The sequence below is a fragment of the Gavia stellata genome, chromosome 11 (assembly GCF_030936135.1).
Source record: "Gavia stellata isolate bGavSte3 chromosome 11, bGavSte3.hap2, whole genome shotgun sequence".
Classification (NCBI taxonomy): Eukaryota; Metazoa; Chordata; class Aves; order Gaviiformes; family Gaviidae; genus Gavia; species Gavia stellata.
In genome coordinates, this window is record NC_082604.1 from 29,199,735 (window position 1) to 29,214,742 (window position 15,008).

Sequence of the window (15,008 nt, forward strand, 5' to 3'; positions counted from 1 at the left end):
GCGACACGTGGAATTCCGAGCCAGTGTCTGGCTGCGCTCTCAGACTCCGAGAAATTCCGCCCTAAGGGTGACATCAGGGCGCAGGTTTTGTCCCCCGTGTTTTCACTGCGTCACGGCTGCGAGCAGCCACGGCTGTGATCGCGCTTTCAAGCATTTTAAGAGGAGGAGGAAACGGAAGCACACTTCGAGCGCTGGAAACAGACGTGAGACACACCAAACGTGTTTCCGAGGGCCTCACTGTCGGGTAACTCCAGAAATAACGGGCGAAGCAACGGGGGGAGAAGTGCCATCGCTTACCGGGCTCCTACCGAGTTTATTTGTTACTACAGCTGAGCCGAAGCGCAGGGAGAAGAAAAGAACTTCATTTTTATTATCCACCCACTCTTTACCGTTCACTCGGCATCGCTCTTCACCGGCCCGGGGCGGAGGAGGGCCTGAAGGCAGCCGGGGGCTCGGGCCCGCCGTGCTTACAGCCCCGGGGCCGAGCACGGGGAACGCCGACCGCTGCTGCGGCCACGCCGGGCTCGGGTCCCGGCAGAGCCGGGCCGGAGCGGAGCGGTGGTGGCTCGGGGAAGCCCGGCAGCTCCGCTCCCCTCTCCACCCCGGGCCCCAGCGCACAGCGCGGGCTGCCGGGCCCGGGCCCGGGCCCCGCTCGCGGCGGGGCCGGTCAGTCAGGGTTGAGCGGCATGGGGCAGGGCGGGGCGGCCGCCTGACGTAGCTTGCGGCGCACCAATGAGGCGCAGCCACGCCTGCCGCGGCCGCCCGCGTGCCCGGAAGGGGCGGGGCGGCGGCGGCGGTTGGCGGCGGCCGGGCCGGCGTGCGGCGTCTCCTCGGTGGCGGGCGGCGGAGCCTGCTCCCGCCTCGGCCCGCAGCACGGCCCCCGGGCCGCCGCCGCCGGCGGAGACATGTCGCCCGCCATCGCGGCCAAGGAGGGCGGCCGGCAGCGCCGGGCCGGGAGCCACCACCACTGCCTGGACGTGAGGAGCGAGGCGCCGCCCGCCCTGGCGCTCTGCGGGGACGGGCTGCCGGGCGGCGAGGCCGAGGCGCTGCTGCCGGAGCCGGGCTCGCGGGGGACGCGGGGGTGCCGGGCGGAGCTGGGCAGCATCCTGCTGCTGCTGGTGCTGTACGTGCTGCAGGGCATCCCGCTGGGGCTGGCGGGCAGCGTCCCCCTCATCCTGCAGAGCAAGAGCGCCAGCTACACCGACCAGGCCTTCTTCAGCTTCGTCTTCTGGCCCTTCAGCCTCAAGCTGCTCTGGGCCCCCTTGGTGGACGCCGTCTACCTGCGGGGCTTCGGCCGCCGCAAGTCGTGGCTGGTGCCCACGCAGTACGTCCTGGGGCTCTTCATGATCTACATGTCCACCCAGGTGGACTTGCTGCTGGGCGACGGGGAGGGCCGGGGCCCCGACGTGGTGGCCCTCACTGTGACTTTCTTCCTCTTCGAGTTCCTGGCGGCGACGCAGGACATCGCGGTGGACGGCTGGGCCCTGACCATGTTGTCCAGGGAGAACGTGGGCTACGCCTCCACCTGCAACTCGGTGGGCCAGACGGCCGGCTACTTCCTGGGCAACGTCCTCTTCCTGGCCCTCGAGTCGGCCTCCTTCTGCAACAAGTACCTGCGGTTCCAGCCCCAGCCCCAAGGGATCGTGACCCTCTCAGGTACTGCCTGGGTACCACTGGGCTCTGCGTGCCGATGCTGGCATGGGGATGATTCTTCCCTGAGCCCAGACCAAGGCTCCGTTCAAAGAGAGCGGTGGTTTGCCGCTGTGAGCTGAGGTTTGGTTTGTCCCCTGCCCATGAGAAAGCACAGCTCGCCGGGAGGCTGGCGGAGTCCACTGTGACGTGCACTGAACTTCCAGGCTTCTCTGGGCTTAAGAGTGTGGGAAACCTGCCTTGTCATTATCTTGGCTGACCTAAGCACTTTGGAGAGAATTTTTTCCCCCCGCTAATTTAATGACCATGGAATAGGTTATTGTTTAAAAAACCCAAACAAACCGAAAGCTTTGCCTTTTTTTAAGGAGACCTTTTAAGAACATCTCCTTTTGGGAGGAAGGAAGGAGGAAACTAAAAAAAAATTGGCTCTTCCAAGATGGTATTGTTCACAGAAGTAGAAATGACAAGTGTTCAGGGTTGGCTGCATAGCCAATTTCTGAAGGAAGGCCTTATTTCAGTAAATTAAGGGGGACTTTGTTTTTTCTTTAATGAATTAAATGGAGTCTGGTAATCCAACCATAACCAGCTGTTAGTACAGGGGTGTCTTCTGTTTGGTGGGTTTTGGGTTGTTTGAGGTTTTTTTTTTCAGAAAGGTTATATGTGGTGGTTGATGTTAGGTGTATTACCTAGAAGATGCTTAAAATACACGTGTTTTGGTTGCAAGGTCGAGTTTAGCCAGCTCAGCTTATGGGGAGACAGGAAAAACTGGCACCACTTTTGGTTGCAGTCTCAAAGTGACCATGGCTAGCAATGAAGAGTGAATTCTCAGGGTTTTAGTTTCTTTTCCCTCTCTTACATTGATTGCTCAGCCTGCGTCATGTAAGAGAAAAGGTATGCCAAAACTGAGTTGAATTGTTGTTTAAAGGCTAGTTTTTGCTTTTTATCCTGTACCTATCTTATTGATAAATCAGGATATCAGTTTCCAAGACTGCTGTACTTATTTTGTCTATGCAGCTATCCCAATTGCTAACTAGTCTTCCTCTTTCCTTCCTGTTGATAACCCTGTGTCTGGTCTGTATGTCAACAAGCATAGAGTAGTCCTCAAAGTAACCCTGCTGCTTTATTGCTTTCCTTTGTTTTGCCTTGCTGGGTAGTTCACCGGTGCTGGCGTGTCTCTTCCCTCTTGCTCCAGCGGCAGACTGACGTCTTCTACTGCTGATGCAACTTGCAAATCACTAGTGTAGTTAAGAGAGCTTGGTTTGTCTATACTTACCTCCACCGTCCAGGTTTTTTGTTGTCTTTGTTTTTTTCTCAGTAGTGTTTGTATAAATGGATTTGTTACTATTACAAGAGTGCTGTCTTTGGGGGGAAAAAAAATGATCTGAACCCAAAAAACACCAAGCAACCTGTTTAACTTGTCCTGGAGTACTAACCTGGGTGGAGTAAGAAAAGCAAATAGCTCTGACACTATAGTTGCAGGATATGTTTTTTTGGGTGGTAAAGCTGGCTGCAAGAAATTTCTGTTCCCTTGTTCATGTGACCGTGTGCCGCAATTTGCTGTGTCCGCGTTTCTCCCAAAGCAGCTGTAGAGCAGTACTGTAAACCAGCTCACTGAAAGGAGGAGAGTGGCTCTCTGGTCCTAGCACTGGTTCGGGCAGTTAAAGCGGCAGAGAACTTTACAGTTTGAAAAGGTGAATAGTTTTCTGCCGGTTCAGATCTCTGAACGCTTTTGTCGTAGGCTGAGTGCCGATGCTAGGGAAAGAACAAGTCAACGCTTCATGATCCCAAGTCAGCTTCAAGTTGTGGAGAAGCAACAGCGTTAGTTGTTTGCCATGCGGTCACATGAATGCCTGTCCCAGCGGGAAGGAAGAGAGGTAAAGCGCGAGTGCAGGAGGAAGGTGCCCCTTCAAGGCAGCCCCAACTCACCTGGGCCAGTGCCTGTGGAACGCCCTTTTTCCTGGGAAGAGATGTGTACCTTTAGAATGACTTAAAGCTGTTGTGATGAAACACCTGCACCCCCGTGCACACCTCGCTGATGGTTGTTTTCCAGCCTGGTCTGTCCCTGATCTAGTTCAAAAGTTTGCTTTGCCCCAACACAAGGGTTTATTTTATTAGTAACATCGTAGAGGCAGAGACAAAGTAGGGATGGGGGCAGGCAGCAGTCATGGCACGAGAAACTTTGTGCTAGAAATTCCTTGTGTTAAACTATAATTTTAAAGTTCTTTTGCTTGTAGCCTGTTAGTGGACTTTACTGTATTTGAAAGGAAGCGTACCTTATTTTTGTGTAAACTGCCTACAACCACAAAAACAGGAGGTTTTTTATTTTCTTTTTTTTTATCTGGATGATTATATATGGATTTTTTCTTTGTTTTGTTTTGTTGCTAATCCAGCCATTGCACTGCTGTATTGCAGCTGACAGGGCTGACCTGATCAAGAGTATTCATCCGATGATGCTCAAAGCTATTTCTGTTCCCATCCTCGCACTGTAGGTCTCTCGCTGCGATGATAATGCTCAGTGCTGTTATTAGAGTACCAGTGCTGTACGTCTTTTGTAGGCAGTAGCTGTGATTAGCATGACTCTCTGAAAACTCACCTTTAAGCAAAAAGTGTATGTTCAGGGTACCTTTTTCTAACAGAGGAGAGAGCAATCTGACAGCATGGGTTATGAGATCTTCTCCCCTTTAGAAAAGGGAAAAGTAACTGATGTGGAAGCAGCAGAATATGGTTTGAAATGCCTTTTTTTTCATTTTACAGTGAGGATGCTAGGATATAGCTAAAGATATCTTTTCACATTTTCTTCCATGCTTGTTGTGCTTGTTCTCTTCCTGTGCATAAGCAGCAGCTAATAATTGACTAAACCTTTGCACTGTCTTTGCCCTTTCACCAGCCCTCGCTGCTTACTTTCAAGTCACCGTGAGGCTTCTGGAGTTGCTCGTGACCAGGAAGATAAAAGGCTACTTCTGTCTTACCCTCTGCATGCTACTGGGTTCTTTCTTGCCTCTTTCATAAAGGTAGAGGATAGGATTATCTTAGACTAATCCATTCACTAACTCAGAAAGCACTTGCCATAAAATATTGTGTGTTTTTACTATTGCTGCCTTCAAATCCACAGTTTCGCAAATATTATATCTGCTTAAAATAGAGCACTTAAGAGTTAGCAAGTACAATAGCCACTTAAAATAGATATATTTGAGTGACTCTTTACTTGACGACTGTGTAAGAACTTTCATCAGGACATCTTTACCCTCATAAGTCTTTGTTTCTTCAGATGGTAGCTAGATATTATATAGGGAGTATAGAATTGAGGCACAGAATAGTTACATGACTATACAGTAAATCAACTGGAGACTTGTGAATGACTTCTTCCTCTGAAGTTTTTCCATGTCCTGTAACTATTAAATGTGTTGTTTCCTCCTTCATCAGCTCTTAGTGGCTGTAGGGGTAATCCTTCAACATTTTTCTTTCTGTTTCTCCTCCAACATGCTCATTGTGGTAATAATAAGCATAACACCAGGGAAGTGACCCGGTTTGCTGCTGCTCTTCTGTCTCGGATCTCAAGCAAACGTGTGGTTATAGAGTGAGGGGCAGGGAAGAGCTGTGTCAGTTACTGTATGTAGCTACGTTTGTGGTTTGCTTTCGTTGCTTGTTTTTAGGAGGGTCAATGAGTGATGTTTTTATTCCATTTTTGATTATTAGGTTTATATTGTTGCAAAATAACTGCATTTTAGATACTCAGTGACTTGTTAATGAAGTGTTGATAGTGGCTGGTAGAAAGATTTTTTTTTTAAATTTAATTTTTTTTTTCCCCCCTCCAGATTTCCTGTTTTTCTGGGGAGCTGTCTTTTTAATTACCACTACACTGGTTGCCCTTCTGAAAAAGGAAAACAAGGAACTAACACCAACAAAAGAAGAAACAAAAGGCATCACTGATACATATAGGCTGCTATTCTCAATAATCAAGATGCCGGCAGTTCTTAGTTTCTGTCTCTTGATTCTCACAGCAAAAGTAAGTAAAATACATATATGAATTGTTAGATGCTGATGATACAAGTGTCTGAAAGGTTGCTGACTCCCTGTGGTGTAACTTATTTCTTAGTTTTGCTAGCGGTTGTCATCAGAGTTCCAAATTTTCACATGAAATTTGAAACAAAATTTCTTACAGCATTGTGCTAAGTAAGGCTGTACAACAGAAAGCATTTGTTTGAGCTTTTGTAAGTGTTTACACAAGCATTAAAGAGAAGCTTGATTGCAATCTAGTATTAAAGTAATTTGGTTTTAAACATTTTTAAACAATTAGGCTGTTTGTGTAGTCTGCAGTTAAAAATACAGAAAATGTTTCTTTTAACCTAAATGCTATTCCCAGAATCTGCAACTCTGTACAAACTAGGTTTCCACGGCTTCTTGCTGGCCACCGTGGATACCGACGGCAGTTAAGGCATGGGCATGAATATCATTGCGATGTTTAACGTTCTTGATATGGTTTTGGCACTGATGACAAGAAGAGTGTGCAAGTGTAGAACACGTTTCAGAATGGATTAGGAAATCAGATGAGACACAAAAGTGAATTGTATTCTGTCATGTTTCTCAATTTACTTAATACTGAGTAAACTGAACTTCTAGCCAAACTGTCACTGCTTTCCCCAGTTTATTCTGTTTAACTTATATTGCAGGTTGGATTTTCAGCAGCAGATGCTGTAACAGGACTCAAACTGGTGGAAGAGGGCGTCCCAAAAGAGCACTTAGCTCTGCTAGCGGTTCCAATGGTTCCTTTACAGATAATACTGCCTCTGATTATCAGCAAATACACAGCAGGCCCCCAGCCACTGAACACGTTTTACAAAGCTATGCCTTTTAGGTAAAACCAAGCAAATCTTGTTTGACAGAAACGTAGTAATTTGGGTATTCAGATCAAGTATAGGATTTCTTGTGTAACTCTCAAACTTCCAGATACAAGAAAGTATGTCAGAATTCTCATAGTAAGTTGAACTTTCTGTGTCTTGTGCCTTCATTCATGTAGTAACACATGTAAGAGAGCGGAACATTAAGTGTGTTTAAGAAGCATTAGAGCAGTACTCTCCTGGTCCTATTCGGTTCCTTATTCGTGAATCATTCTGACTAGATCTAGGACTGTATCTGTAAAATTACGTGTGCTTCCCAGTGTAAGAGTGGCAGAATGGATTGACGAGTCATTTGGTGCATCTGCTGGATGTGTGCTTTACTGAGGGAACTGAGGGTAAAAGAAGCTGAATTATTCTGATACAGAGAAGGAGACATTTCATTTCTGTGTTAAGTGTTTTATATAGGAGTTTGCTTACGGAATTCTAAAACCCGTGAATCTAGCAAATTACTTAATGCTGTTACTCAGTAAATCATGTTACATGTCTGTAAGAGGCAGCCGTTACTTTAACGTGTTTGTACGCAACTATGTATGTTTTTGCCAATAAAAAGAAGAGAGTAGATCTTGCCCCAGCTGGATTTGGTTAGATATCTTGTGCACTGCTTTCTACAAAAAACTAATTTCTTTGTGAAGGGGCAGGGGAGAAGTCTGGTGTAGGAGACCTGGTAGTGAACTATGTTTATGTGGAAGACAGAATTGTTTAGGTATAAAAGGTTTACAGTTTCAGTGCTTGTCAAATATTTAATATCTAATTCTATCTAAGATAGAAATAGTTTTAACTATTTAGATGTAAACTATTTTCATGTATTCTGTATGTATAAATGTTCGATAGTTGCTTTGTATCAAGGAAACACATGGGGAGAATTACTTGAATGACAATTTATCTTTCTTATTCCTCCAGATTACTGCTTGGTCTGGAATTTGCTTTTTTGGTATGGTGGACTCCTAAAGTAAAACAGGAAGGAGGATTTCCTGTCTACTACTATGTTGTAGTATTGTTGAGTTACGCTTTACATCAGGTAACATACACTGTATATGGGAAAGGGCGGGGGACAGGAGGGTATTTCCTATCAGTCGATGAGAGGACTATAGATGCCGTTATCTGCTTTTGTCCTTAGTTACACTAGAATTCCTCTAAGTCTGACCTGTTGTGCTGTATGGCTGTATTTGCTTTTGATACTCTTGCCAGTATTATTTCTCCATCTTCCATGTGCTCTGTTGGACATCTTCTATGAAGTTACTTTTAGTTGACCAGATCTGCTTTTGTTTCCTAGATTTCTTTTTTCCCCAAAACCAGAAGCTCAAAAGCATGCTGGAGTTGGAGAAGTCCCAGCATTCTGAGTTTCATAGGCGTGATGGTGATTGTGCTTATGGTGCAGATCCATAAACTTATGTGATCCTGGTCCTAGAAAAAATACTTCCTTGATTTTGGAGGAACGTCATAATGGATCTGATCCAAAGGCCTGGAAAACAAACGCCTGATACAAACTGGGCTTTGGATCAGAACTAAAAATGTATGCAGTGCCCTGAGAGTTGATTTTAAATGCAAAAGTGTTATTTTTATATGCTATTTTACCTGGCCTTATCATACTTCGGTTTGATAAGCCGAGTCATTCCAGTGCGTGTGAGGCTGGGTCCATTTTGGCATGACTTGAGACAAGTGCAAAGCTGCTTCTTGGTATTAGTAGAGAGGCAGACTGCAGAAGTAATTTCGCTCTTGTGCAATTTTAACCTGTTGGGATTATTTTTCAGTCAATGTTGCTAACTTCAAGTTATCTCTTAGAACAGTTTTTATGTTAGGGTTTTTAGTTGTCATTGTCTGTAGCTGAGGAGACCTTACTGTCCTGTGGGTTTTCTTACCTCTTCTCTAGATCACGCTGTATAGCATGTATGTTGCGATAATGGCTTTCAACGCCAAAGTCAGCGATCCGCTGATCGGAGGAACCTACATGACACTCCTAAATACTGTGTCAAATCTGGGAGGAAACTGGCCTTCCACCGTCGCCCTCTGGCTTGTGGACCCACTTACGGTGAAAGAGTGTGCAGGGGCCCAGGAACAGACCTGTGGCACTGCAGTTGCTGCAGAAGTAAGTTTTGGAGGCTGTGAAGGTCTCTATTCAATTCTTTATTGATTACATGGTTTCTCTTAGCATTTTTTTTGCCTTTGAAAACCTTCATAGTGCACAGCTTTGCTTAAAATTTCCCACTGATTGAGCTAATTTTCCTGTCTGATAAAATTAAGTCTGTTTTTGTCTTAATAACTAACACCTTTACCAAAGGTTTGCAGTTGCAGAGTAGTTGTCCATTTATTTCTGGGCTGGGATGAAAAGCTGGTGGTAAAAGCACTAGATTGGTGCCGCATTCTCTGCGACCTAAGGAGGCTGTAGTTACATTTTTGAGAGTAAACCTTGCGAAGTTGAAAGTTGTGTAATTAGGCGCTCTGTTCTTGGCAGGCTGTCTGTCCCCCAAATCCCGTAAGTTTTGTGGTAGGTTTTTGTTCTTCCTGTCTTCCTAGAGGCTTCCTGTCTGGGTACCTTGATACCTTCTCCCGCGATGTTACTTTGCTCTCTCTTTGATCTTCTCTTTCCACGTGAAACTGAGCGGTGTGACTGGCTGCCTTCCCAGTTCTGGGGAGCCTTGTGGAAGAGAACAAAGAACATGCTGTGCTAATGTGCACAGATCAAACAACGGGACGCAAAACCGCCTGGAAAGCAAGGTTTCAAATTCGCCTCCTCATGAGCAAATGAGAAATTTTAATGCGACTGTTCGGAGGGTGGAAATGTTTGGGGGGGGTTTGGTTGGGTTTTTCTTTTACCCTTACTCATGACTGAGATTTGTTTCACTCTTGAATGCCAGGATTCTTTGGGATGTAGAGGTTCTCTAAATAAACAAAGTGTTCCAGGAGTCAAACATGACAAGTTTGAACTGGAGTTGCAGTTTTTACTAGTTGCAGGGAGGAAACTGCTTCCACAGCCTGTGCTTTTTTGCCTGTCTCTCACTGACTTGCCACTAATTAGGTTCCTTGTGCCGGGGCCTCTACTGAACTTAAGTCCTTCCTCCTTCACCTCACTCCTCTGATCTTTTTTCATATCCTCCCAGTTGGTAATGTTCCACCATCGCCACCACTCCCTTCTTCTTCCTAATCTGGTCTTGACATGCCTCAGAATAATGAAAATGCTGGCAGAACCTCAACTCAGAGGATTAATTTATCTTGGGATTACAGCAGTATTGAAAGCTAAACAACAGCAGAAATGATCGTGTGCTATACACTTACCCTTTAAATGTTGAAGTTTTGTCTTCCAGTTCTGCAGTTAAAAAAAAACACCCTGGGCATGTTTTTCCCAGAAATACGCAGCATTTTGTACTGTCCATTTGAAGATTCAGTGTGGTGAGATACAAGGGTGTAATTTCTAAAGAAGCAGTTTGGATGGCTAGGAAAAAAAAAAATCTTCATGGGATTAAGAACAGTGATTGCACCTCCAGGCCAGCATGAGACAGCTGGACAGGTTCTGTTTTCTAGAGTTAGTTCCTTGGGCCAATATGTTCCATTTCCCAAATGTTTTATAACAGTTTTGTTACTTCTCATACCAATGGTAAGCTCGAAAGCCTCTCTTACTAATTCCATAAGAAACAAGGAAGACTAAACAAATACGTTTAGTCATAACCAAGAGCAAGTAAAAAAACGGTGGATATCTAATGCCTATGTTCTAAGTCTGTGTTTCTGTATCTCCCAGAGAATACTTAATGCATCGACTTCCGCTTCTCTTTTTCAGCTCTGCACAAAAGCTGGTGGTTCCTGTGTCACTACCTTGGACGGTTACTACGTGGAATCTGTCATCTGTGTCATTCTGGGATTTGGCTGGTGGTTCCTACTTGGGCCAAAATTTAAAAAGCTGCAGGACGAAGGACAGTCTTCCTGGAAGTGCAAGAGGACCAATTGATGCAGTTTAAATACTGGATGGACTAGCAAGGTCATTTTAGTTTTATTGCAAAGACATATCCCATAATCAATAAACAGGAATACAGGTATTTTTAAATGCCACATCACTGAAAAAATGGGTGGCTGAGACGGTGGTATGTTTGTATGTGATACCACTTGCCCTCCCAATGTGAAAATGTAAGTTCGGAAAGTAATTGTTAAAAAATGGCACCTACGTACTCCATACATATCCCCAAGCTCTAGCTCCAGAGTCATGGCTGCTGGTGTAACCAAGGTCCAAATTTCCATATAGTAACTATGGAAAAGCTAATCGTGCCATGTCTGTCTAAACAGCAGCCTTGTCAGCTAAGTTCCAACTCTTTATTTTCAAACAGAAATGATTTGTCACGGGGAGTTGACCCGGGGAAGGACGTCAAAGGCATTTTGACTTGTCGGTTAAGCGTGTTGCACTACGGCATTCCTTGTGGGAAGATAAATGTAAAGTGTCTGTGGGCTTTGTTTCTTCTCACTTTCTGAACTGTAACCACACCTCAAAGGAAGGAACGTTTCAGAGATTCTTTTAAATGTATTTTCTGGCTTTTATAAGCTTTAAAGATTTATAAGAAATATTTTTATAAACGAATTACATTTGTTTAATTTATTTCCGCTGTTTCAAAGCATTATGATTTACATTCAAGGTACTTTCTTGATGAAAAATTGCTGTAAGGTAGGACTTAAGAGTAACGCACAATACTCTAAGCCTTGAGTCCTGAAGATGTAAACTGGACAGTGCAGCAGCTGTCAGGCAAAGACAGGCTTCAAAAGGAGAGGACATGCAGGCCTTTGGAAGGCGGTTGTTATTTTGAGGGAATGAATTGATAGTGTTGGTTCCTCGATGTCACTAAAATTCGAACAATTAATTTCAAAATAATTGGCAAAACTGTGACTGTTCCCAGCTAGGGGTAAGAAAAGATGATCAGTGCCTTTGAAAGCGATTTGGTGATGACAAACTTGCCAAATTCCCAGTGAGTTGGTGTACAGCTCGCTGTCACATAAATCAAACGAGCTAAATCCTGTGGTAGAGCAGCTACAGAAATCTATTACTGATGCTGCGTAGTGGAAACATTCCCGCTGCATTTATCAAAAATGACTTCCCTCCTGAGTGCCTTAGTGATGTACAGCAAGCGTACTGTACGCCTAGAGAGAGGGCACTTGGACGTTGTTGGATGTATATGGTACATCATTATTCAGAAAGAAAACTATTAAAAATACCTTTGAAAGGTACATGATTTCCTTTTCCAGTCTGTGTTTCTTGCCTTGTCAATATTTGAAGTATTGCATCCTGAGCATGGTGTCCCAAACTCCGGAGGGGGTTGTGGATCTTTTGTTACTGTATGTTTTAGGAAAAAAGTAAATCCATACCAACTTTTGACTGACTGGAGGGGACGTATGGGTGTGTACGGAGTGCCTACGTGGCGTAAGGAGGTGCCCAGAAGAGGACAGTGTGGCCAAGTGCTTCCTTGGGCACCAAAGCCCGTTCCTCTGCCTCTTCCCCTCTCCCTTCTCAGAGCGACACCTTTGATAGTCGGTGGAAAGCCAAAGCCTGAGCCGTAGATCTCCCCCGGCTGTGATCTGCGGCCCAGCAACGGCACGTTCTCACAACCTGTTTCAAGTACAGCAAAACCACTCAAGCTAAATAAAATCACATTGGTTTTACTCCCCAAACTGACAGTCTTCCAATTTCACCTCTGCATAAGCACAGAGACTGCAAGAATATATCAGAGATTTGTCGTTGAAGGTGGATGTGTCTCTCTGTCCCAGCCAGATCATCTCCACTGGATTAACTGTGTGAGGTGTTTCAGTTCTGCAACTTTACCGGAACAATGGGCCACTTTAATTGCATCTTGTCCATACCTAGAGAATTTTTTTTTTTTAACTTTTCTGATTTTGAGGGAAAAACTTCTCAAGTGCAGAACATGGGAAATTAAATTCATAGGTGCTTTAGAGTTGGCTTTTACTTTGCAATTTTGTTTCACTACTCCTGATGAAGGTGCCAATGAAACTTGTAATTAATAAAGATGGGTTGAGGATTGCTTATCAGTACATTAGATTATCTTGACAACATCAAAATTAAACATAAACTCCAAATCAGTAGTAATGTGTATGACGTGACCTAAATTAAATAACTGTCTCCTCTTTCAAACTGGAGAAGCAACTGATGGGTTAGCTTTTTTAATCTGTGTTGCTATTTTGTAACACAAGTCAGAAATGTTACTGCTACACCAGCTGATTAGCAGGTTGCTGAAATGAACCAGTAAACTTTCGGTTGTGCTACTTTTTTTTTTAATATTAGAATTATTGTAGACTTAAACATCTTTAACATAAAAAAAAAAACTTTTTAAAAAGACAAGAAGAAAGAAGCAACCCAGTCTCTTCCTTGGGAATCTGTAGGGTTTGTCCTGGTTTAAATTCCTGAGCAAAATCATTGTGAAACGCGACAGGTCCCAGGGGAGAGGGTGGAGCGAAGGGCGGGTGCTGCAGGGTGCGGGGAGGAGAGGTAGAGATCAGCTCTCCCCTTCGGTGTGGCACAGCTGCATCGTTACAGGGATGTACCATGCAGGAAAGTTGTCATCACCTGCACTTGTGAGTGTAACTTGTTTCCCAAAATCCTTAAGAGGCAAATACCACAGCTCCAAAATGCAATTCTGTAATTCCAGTCCCCAGAAAGAGGGGCGTAAGGCAAAGTTTAAGGTCTGACACACTGTGAAAATGGATTGCGCACCCGCTGCTGCTGCGCCCAGCCTCCCGCCGCCTCGCGAGGAAACGGCTGAGGATCCAACGTGCCAGTCCTGCGTCCATGAACTTGGGTGCTGCCAGGGCGCTATCCATCACAGCAACCGACAGTTCTTATTCTAAAACACCACCTCCACGTTTTGTCTTTGTTACGGACGCTGAAGAACCTGCCAGTGCCGACTGTCAACAGTTCTTTGTTTTCTGTAAAGCTGTTTCATTTCCCTGTCTTCTGGGTGTTCGCAATGTCGTTTCACATGATGATAAACACTCTTTTAAACTGGCTGATAAAAAGATGGTGTTCAGATGATTTTTGATCTGATAAAATAGGGGAAGAGAGGAGAGTTCTGTCACTGAGTAAGCACTGTGGACTCGGCTGCGGGAAAGCAGAGCATGTCCCTGCGGCAGGGAATGGAGGAACTGAGTTTTTGCAGGCAGCAGTATTGCCTGACTCTCTTGACCCCCCTCCACGAGACAATGCTATTTATTTAGCATTTCACCCAACATACAAGTTGTAGTAAAGTCAGCAGTGGACTTCCAAATTGTTGTTTGGCTACAAGTGACGTTTTTCCTGAAAACAAGAGTTTGCACTATTTCTAGCTCTATTATTAAATCTTAAAATGTGCACACTTAGTAAGTAAAGTAAAATTAACAACTATACTGCTTTTTTTGAAAAAAATTACAGGGGTAATATTTACTTGTCCAACTTACCTTGTAGCCAGTAATTTAAGAATTGTTCTGGTTTGAAACTTAGATAAAATGTTTTGACTCAAGTATGGGGTTTGCTGCCTTGGATTATAGGTTCCCGACTAAATCTGTGCTTTTCCTGAAGTCCTGAGTTGTGACCGTTACCAATACTGTCTCATGTGCCGCCTCTTCGTGTAGAAACCTGGAACCGGGTTGAAATGGAAGACTTGTGTGAACATAAATCCAGTTTTATACCATTGCCAGGTTATTTTCTAACAATGCGTGTATTTCTTTAAAGACCATATAGGTGCATTGCACAGATGGGCATTTGATTCAGCTGCGGGAAAGGGTTGGCTTGAGCCGTTTGGTAATGAATTACAAATATTTGTTAGCTTTGAACTAAGGGAGAAGAATAAACAACAATGATGAATACAGGAGTTTTGGTTTTTGTCTTACAAGGGAGCTGCTCGGTAGCAGGATCAGAGGGGGTGTGTTACAGGTTTGAAGAGTTAAGAGTTAAGGTCATCACCTTACAGAACGTTTAACCGCAAACCAGGCCGAGGTCGGCATTGGTGACGGGTACCAGTAACGGCCACCAGCGATCGCCAGGGTCTTACTTGGAAGCTGCCCCAGTGCAGGAGCGTTACCGCGCCTGGGTTTGAACGTTTATCGCAGCCCGCCGCAGGGTCCGACCCGAAAATCCGCCTCCCCCCGCTGTCCCGGCTCCCCGGCCCCGCTGTCACAGAATCACAGAATCAGTACGGTTGGAAAAGACCTGTAAGATCATCGAGTCCAACCTGGGAAAAAAAAAAAAAAAAAAACCCAAAACAAACACAAAACCCACGCCACACAACAACAACAAGCCACAACCCACCCAACACCACACAGCTCCATGTCCATCAAGCTACATCCCACAATGCCACATCCACACACTCCTTGAATACCTCCAGGGAGGGTGACTCCACCACCTCCCTGGGCAGCCTGTTCCAATGTCCCGGCTCTCCGGCCCCGCTGTCCCGGCTCTCCGGCCCCGCTGTCCCGGCTCCCCGTCCCCGCTGTCCCGGC

At 45.2% G+C, this 15,008-nt stretch overlaps 1 protein-coding gene and 1 long non-coding RNA gene across 2 annotated transcripts; one reads left to right on the forward strand and one right to left on the reverse strand.

Annotated features, from left to right (window-relative positions):
- Positions 1-905: 905 nt before the first annotated feature.
- Positions 906-11,755, forward strand: SLC33A1 (solute carrier family 33 member 1). The gene is made up of 6 exons (XM_059822447.1): positions 906-1,656; positions 5,466-5,656; positions 6,321-6,505; positions 7,449-7,566; positions 8,419-8,634; positions 10,321-11,755. The coding sequence occupies exons 1-6, from the start codon at positions 906-908 to the stop codon at positions 10,486-10,488; spliced, it is 1,629 nt and encodes a 542-aa protein (XP_059678430.1). The 3' UTR covers positions 10,489-11,755.
- A 1,057-nt stretch (positions 11,756-12,812) lies between these two features.
- On the reverse strand, positions 12,813-14,747 carry LOC132317681 (uncharacterized). The gene is made up of 3 exons (XR_009484154.1): positions 14,561-14,747; positions 13,968-14,145; positions 12,813-13,574 (listed from the first exon to the last, which is right to left on the reverse strand). It is a non-coding gene; the product is annotated as an uncharacterized LOC132317681 (long non-coding RNA).
- Positions 14,748-15,008: the final 261 nt, after the last annotated feature.